Source organism: Salvelinus sp. IW2-2015, unplaced genomic scaffold (genome assembly GCF_002910315.2).
Source record: "Salvelinus sp. IW2-2015 unplaced genomic scaffold, ASM291031v2 Un_scaffold1607, whole genome shotgun sequence".
In the NCBI taxonomy this organism is placed as follows: domain Eukaryota; kingdom Metazoa; phylum Chordata; class Actinopteri; order Salmoniformes; family Salmonidae; genus Salvelinus; species Salvelinus sp. IW2-2015.
Window position 1 is genome coordinate 205,977 of NW_019943027.1, and position 7,810 is coordinate 213,786.

General features: G+C 45.6%; 1 protein-coding gene across 1 annotated transcript in view; it reads left to right on the forward strand.

Annotated features, from left to right (window-relative positions):
* The window catches only part of LOC112071403 (plakophilin-3), a 22,033-nt gene that overhangs the window by 7,312 nt on the left and 6,911 nt on the right, over positions 1–7,810 (forward strand). The window contains 3 exon segments of the mRNA XM_070439382.1: positions 4,866–4,989; positions 6,531–6,735; positions 7,331–7,505. Coding sequence (XP_070295483.1) covers positions 4,866–4,989; positions 6,531–6,735; positions 7,331–7,505 — 504 coding nt within the window.

Genomic DNA, 7,810 nt, shown 5'->3' on the forward strand with positions numbered 1-7,810 from the left:
AATGTGTGCATTAAAATGTGTGCATTAGAATGCGTGCATTAAAATGTGTGCATTAAAATGTGTGCATTAAAATGTGTGCATTAGAATGCGTGCATTAAAATGTGTGCATTAGAATGTGTGCATTAAAACGTGTAACGCTTGTCGTCTGGAGGAGCAGAAGAGGACCAAGGTGCAGCGTATTAAGTGTTCATATTCATTAATTAAAATACGTAACACTAAACCAAAACAACAAACACGACAAACGAACAGTCCAGAAAGGTGACACAAACACTAAACCGGAAACAACCACCCACAAACACAGGTGGGAACAGGCTACCTAAATATGATTCTCAATCAGAGACAATGAATGATAGCTGCCTCTGATTGAGAACCATATCAGGCCAGACATAGAAATACAACACAAGGACAACGTAGAACACCAGACATAGAATGCCCACCCAAGAATGCCCAACAAAACTCACACCCTGACCAACCAAAAAATAAAAAGGATCTCTAAGGTCAGGACGTGACAGAATGTGTGCATTAGAATATGTGCGTTAGAATGTTTTAATTAAAATGTGTGCGTTAGAATGTGTGACTTAAAATGTGTGCACTAGAATGAGTCCATTAAAATGTGTGCATTAGAATGTGTGCGTTAGAATGTTTGAATTAAAATGTGTGCATTAGAATGCGTGCATTAGAATGTGTGCATTAAAATGTGNATTAAAATGTGTGCATTAGAATGTGTGCGTTAGAATGTTTGAATTAAAATGTGTGCATTAGAATGCGTGCATTAGAATGTGTGCATTAAAATGTGTGCATTACAATGTGTGCATTAGAATGTGTGCGTTAGAATGTTTGAATTAAAATGTGTGCATTAAAATGTGTGCATTACAATGTGTACATTAGAATGTGTGCGTTAGAATGTTTGAATTAAAATGTGTGCATTAGAATGTGTACATTAGAATGTTTGAATTAAAATGTGTGCATTAGAATGTGTGCGTTAGAATGTTTGAATTAAAATGTGTGCATTAGAATGTGTGCATTAGAATGTGTGACATTTGGGTTGGTATTTGTCTTGAAGCATGGTTGAACATGTTATTATAATGACTATAGAAAACCACAGAGTGAACCTGCTCCGTCCGTCCAAAAGAGCAGGTAGAGACTGTCGTAAAGATAGGGACACTATAGTTACATATAGGTCTACTACTGTATTTGTTGTGGGCATTTCGTTACAGCAGTATGTTAAAACATGCTCCGGTATTTTTTAAACCTCCCGGTTTGGGCTTGATGTGTCATAAATGCATAATCTACTTCCTTTCCTCAATTAGCCACGAAATCCCTAGTTTGAAAGAGACTGTTTTCTTGAAGCCGCGCCATTTCCCTACATTCCCTACATTTCTAGCCAATGAGCTTCAGCCCCCTAGCAATTTGAGTCCTAGCCAATGAGCTTCAGCCCCCTAGCAATTTGAGCTCTAGCCAATGAGCTTCAGCCCCCTAGCAATTTGAGTTCTAGCCAATGAGCTTCAGCCTCTAGCATTTGAGGGACAGCTAGCAAGAGGCCTGCCCAGGGTTATCCAATGAGGTTGCAGGGCGGGCCCAACGGCTCAGTGGACACAGCAGACAGAGAGAACAATGACGTGGTGCACGTAGGGGACAGTGAAGCATCACTTTAAGTCCAAAGAGGTTGTTACCTTTTCACAGTGGCGGTACCGCAGTATCGCTGTTTTAGAGCTAATAAAAAAAAATCTAAATTCTCCCAGTACACTCCCTCCAGATGACACTTTACGGGACACTCGCTGTCTGTGTCGACAAATGGTGCACATGTGCAGTGTCGCCCTTGATTATGCTAACGGTGACGTCGGGGTACAGGCTACCATTCGTTGTGTTTCTGTCAGTGTGGGTCCTATGTCAGAGGTCCAGGACGGATGGTACAGCTGGTATTTCCTGGTTCCCAGAAGTGCTGGGACTTTGCATCCTGTTTTAGACCTGCGTGCACTAAACAAGCACTTCAGGGTCTACAAATTCAGAATGACTCACTATTGGTTCACCTCCATCGACCTGAAGGACACGTACTTTCATGTGGCCATATATCCCCTTACAGGAAGTTCCTGAGGTTCCATTTTGAGACTGTAGCCTACGAGTTTCTGGTCCTCCCTTTTTGGGCTTTCCCAAAATTCACCAAAGTTGTGGAGCCTATGCAGTGTCTGGGGCTCAGGGTATTGGACTACCTGGTAGTGGAGTCCAGGAAGCAGATGGTAATTACCTGGAGCTTTTGGCACAGTACACAGTGCTCAGGCATTTTCTGCTGTTGCTGGCAGGCCAGCATGTGCTGGTGAGGACTTACAGTGGGACAGTGGTGGTGAGGACTGACCGTGCTGGTGAGGACTGAGAGTGGTGGTGAGGACTGACAGTGGTGGTGAGGACTGACAGTGGGACAGTGGTGGTGAGGACTGACAGATGGGACAGTGGTGGTGAGGACTGACAGTGCTGTGAGGATGACATGTGACAGGTGGTGGTGAGGACTTGACAGTGTCAGTGTGGTGAGGACTGACAGTGGACAGTGTGGTGAGGACTGACAGTGGGTGGTGAGACGACATGGTGTGAGGACACGACGACCATGGTGGTGAGGACCGAAGTGGGCGTGAGACTGACATGCTAGGGTGATGACATGGTGAGTGAGGACTTACAGTGGGACAGTCTGGTGAGGACTGATAGTGGTGCAGGACTGACAGTGGTGTGACTCGACAGTGGTGGTGAGGACTGACAGTGGTGGATGAGGACGACAGCTGGCTATGAGAACATGTGGTAGGACTGACAGTGGGACATGGTGGTGAGGACTGACAGTGGGACAGTGGTGATGAAGGACCTGACTGTGGTTGAGGACCAGACAGTGTGGTGAGGACCGACGTGGTGGTGAGACCGACAAGTGGTGAGGACCGACATGTGACTTGCAGCGGGGACAGTGGTGATGAACTGACAGTGTGGTAAGGACTGGCAGTGACAGTGGTGGTGAGACTGACAGTGTGGTGAGGACGACAGTGGTGGAGACTGACAGTGCTGGTGAGGACCGACAGTGGTGGTGAGGACTGGCAGTGGACAATGGTGGTGAGGACTGACGGTGGTGGTGAGGACTGGCAGCGGGACCGTGCTGGAAGAGACTTACATCGGGACATGCTAGTGAGGACTGACAGGGAACAGTGGTGTGAGGACTGACAGTTGGTGAGGACTGCAGCGGGGACAGTGCGGTGAAGGATTACAGCGGGACATGTTGTGTGAGGACCGACAGTGTGTGAAGGACTGACAGTGGTGGTGAGGACTGGCAGCGGGGACAGTGCTGGTGAGGACTGACAGCGGGGACAGTGTTGGTGAGGACTGACAGTGGTGGTGAGGACTGATAGCGGGACAGTGCTAGTGAGGACTGACAGTGCTAGTGAGGACTTACAGTGGGACAGTGCTAGTGAGGACTGAAGGTGGTGGCAGTGGTGGTGAGGACTGACAGTGGGACAGTGCTAGTGAGGACTGACAGTGGTGGTGAGGACTGACAGTGGTGGCAGGGCCATCATAGATCTTTGAGAGAGAAAAGGCTCATTGTCGGCTGTTTTTCTCGATAAGGGACTTGACTGCTCCGTTGGGAATGGATGCTCTCACGCACCAGTGACCTCTGACCCTCCTTTACACGTTTCCCCTGTGGACCTGATTCCTCCCACGCTGGAGAGGGTGTGGCTAGAGGGCTTGTTGTAGATTCTTGTGGCTCCCTGTTGTCCCAAACGACCTCGGTTAGTCGAGGACCCGATGGCAACTTCCATTGCACGGGGACCTGTTGTCTTAGGTGCGTGGGCAGGTCTGGCACCCATTGAGTGTGCACATTGTGTGGTGCAGGGGTGTGTGACCAACTTTTGTTGTCTGTTTTGCTATTCTGGCTCGTGATAGAGCACTTTCAAAGCGGCGTCTCTGTGATGATTACAAATGTCTCTTTCCCAAGAGCTGTAGATTCTGAGTTGGCTGCTACATGGCCCCCGTAGTGGCAGGACTGGTTTGGGTGCGGCACCAGAGGACTTTCATCAGGTTTCACATTTCAAACACAAACAGCCGGCGCCTAGCTGTTATCACAGCAGATGGAAAAACCACAGAGTGTTACCTTTAGCTTAGTTTACCATTCACACAGGCACAGGGTTATACCATGGGAGTGAAACCTGTGAGTCATGTTGGCCTGATTGGTCAGCTGGACTGGCAATGTATTATCTAATTTCTGCCTAATCGTGCACCAGGGGTTGAGGGTCAACTCCATTTAAATTCCAGCTAATTTGAGGAAAAAGTCAATCAAATTCCAATTCCAAACGTTCCTCGTTGAAAAGCTTTGAAGATGAATTATTATTAGAATGTCGGTGTAGTTCCTGAAATGACTGGAATTGAAAGGGAACTGACCACAACCCACTTAGAGGGGACAGTTTCCCGGAGACTAAAAAGCTATTTCAATGGTGATTCTCAATTGAGTAGGTTTTGGTCTTCATTAGGCTTAGCTTTATCTGTTATCGAAACGAAAACTAGACAGTCAGGAAGCATAGAAAATTCCAAAAAGCAATGGATAGAGGAAAAGATTTTGCTAATTTTTACTGCGAGGAAACAGTCAATAATTGAAACATAACCGAATGCGGCCCTCAGTGAAGACCAAGTGCGGCATGCTGGGAAAAATAACTTTGACACTGCTGCTATAGAGTGTTTTCACCACGAAATCCCCCATCATTCATAATCTATTATTTGTCTCAGTCTCTCTAACCTGTCCAGGGGCTGGCTTACTGTAAAGTGCTTTGTGTCAACTGGGCTTTACAAATACAGGTACATTTGATTGGTTGGTTGGTTGATTGATCTTTCTGATTGTACAGGATCAATAACCTGGACATGGCTACGGCGGTGAGGTACCTGGCAGAGGGGGATGCTGAGCTGCAGGTTCTGGGAGCAGCTTTTATCCAACATGAGTGTTACAACGACACCGAGGCCAAGAAAGAGGTAGTAAAGGGATTTCCTCTTCATTCTGCAGTCACATCTCTGTTTCTCTAGTACTTCCTTATGATATTTCCAATGTCAAATACGCGTCCCATTCGGTGTGCGTATGTTCATTAACATAATACAAGGAACAATAGAAGTGAAGTTGCTAGTTGCATAAGAACCATTGTGTATCAACACATTGACTGACGTGCTCCAGGTATATCAACACATTGACTGACGTGCTCCAGGTATATCAACACATTGACTGACGTGCTCCAGGTATATCATACACATTGACTGACGTGTCAGGGATATCAACAATTGGAGTGTTCCAGGTTACCTCAACACATTGGCGTGCTCCAGGTATATCCCACACATCTTGAGGTGCTTCCAGGTATATAACACATTGACTGACGTGCTCCAGGTATATCAACATCATTGGCGTGCTCCAGGTATATCAAACAATTGGCTGCTCCAGGTATATCAACACATTGACTGAGTGCTCCAGGTATATCAACACATTGGCGTGCTCCAGGTATATCAACACATTGGCTGACGTTCTCCAGGTATTCAACACATTGATGACAGTGCTCAGTATAATCAACAAATTGATGACGTGCTCGCAGGTATATCAATACATTGGCTGACGTGCTCGGTATATCAACACATTGAGTGCTCCAGGTATATCAACACATTGGAGTGCTCCAAGGTATTAACACACATTGGCGTGCTCAGGTATATACAACAATATGACTTGACGTGCTCCAGGTGTAGCAACACATTGCTGACGTGCTCCAGGTATATCAACACATTGACGTGACGTGCTCCAGGTATATAACATTGATGACAGTGCTCAGTGTACAACACATTTTGACATGACGTGCCTCAGGTATATCAACACATTGCTGACGTGCTCAGGATATTAACACATTGGCGTGCCCAGGTATATCAACAATTACTGACGTGTCACAGGTTACAACATGATGACGTGCTCCAGGTATATATAACACATTGGCGTGCTCCAGGTTATCAACACATTGGCGTGCTCCAGGTATATCAACACATTGACTGACGTGCTCTCAGTATAACTACATTGGCGTGCTCCGGTATATCAACACATTGGCTGACGTGCTCCAGGTATATCAAACACATTGACTGACGTGCTCCAGGTATATCAACACATTGACGTGCTTCCAGGGTATATCAACACATTGGCGTGCTCGCAGGTATATCAACACATTTGACTGACGTGCTCCAGGTCTATCAAGCACATTCGGCTGATGACGATGCTCCAGGTGTATCAAATTTTCAATGACGGCCTAGGAACAGTGGGTTAACTGCCTTGTTCAGGGGCAGAACGACAGATTTTGTACCTTGTCAGCTCGGGGATTTGATCTTGCAACCTTTACAGTTACTAGTCCAACGCTCTAACCACTAGGCTACGCTGTCTAATCATTTCAGATATACAGGATTGCCTAGGGAATAGGGGCTAGGCTAGGGGTCACTTTGGGATTCAGAATGAGTCTAAACCTTACAGAGATGTTCTTCCCTCCAATCACTAGGTGCACCGCTATAAGGGCATCCCAGAGCTGGTGAGGCTGTTCAACAGTGAGAACCAGGAGGTGGCTCGCTACGCCACGGGCGCCACCAGGAACCTCATCTACGAGAACATGGACAACAAGGTGGCCCTTATCGAGGGGGGAGGGATCCCACAACTCATAGAGGCTCTGAAGGTGAATGACGACGAGCTACGCAAGAACATCACAGGTATGACGTTTTACATTTTAGTCCTTTAGCAGAGACTCTTATCCAGAGCGACTTACATTCATCTGAAGGTCGCTAGGTAAGACAACCACATATCACAGTCTTAGTAAGTAAAACTTTCTTGAGAGACCAAGAGACTCTTTCTTGAGAGACTCTGTACAATGTAGGGCTCTACGCTGACATGGGCTCCTAAGTATAATTTTTTGGGGGAGCACAGAAAGAAATTTAGGAGCACAATGAACCCACCTCTTGGTGGGTTGGGGAGAAAAGATAAGCCATTCTAGTTCATTTTGTCTTTTGTTTCTGTTAGTCTTTAGTGACATGGATAGAAGTACAGTCTGCTGTCATTCTGATCTAAGAATATTACCCCTGCTTATTATGAAGAAAAAATACATCTGTTTAACTTTAGTGTAAACTAAARGAGTGTGTTTTAGAATTATTTTTGTTGTATTAATGCTATTTAATCTCTCCTCTGACTAATATTATTCTGTTTGTCCTGTGGGTACCTTTGCCACTGTTCCACCCCTTGTGTGTTGCGCTGTCATGGTGTTTTTGTAGAGGTAATGATACAAGGTTTGGTCATTGGGTTTTCTGTCAGGTATTCTGTGGAACCTGTCATCCAAAGACAACCTGAAGGAGAAACTAGCCAAGGAGACGCTCGCTGAGCTCACAGAGAGGATCCTGATCCCGCTCTCAGGAAGTGGAGACACTGAGGTCATCCAGCGGAGCCCCTCTGAGGTTGACATCTTCTACAACACCACCGGATGTCTCAGGTACAGTACACTATAGTACACTAGTACACTATAGGATAATACAGTACACTAGTACAGTACTGTACAGTACAGTATAGTACAGTATAGGATAGTACAGTATTGTATAGTACAGTACACTATAGTACAATATAGGATAGTACAGTACACAATAGTACACTATAGTATAGTACACTATAGGATAGTACAGTACACTAGTACAGTATTGTATAGTACAGTATAGTACAGTACACTATAGTACAATATAGGATAGTACAGTACACTATAGTACACTACAGTACACTATAGTACAATATAGTACACTATAG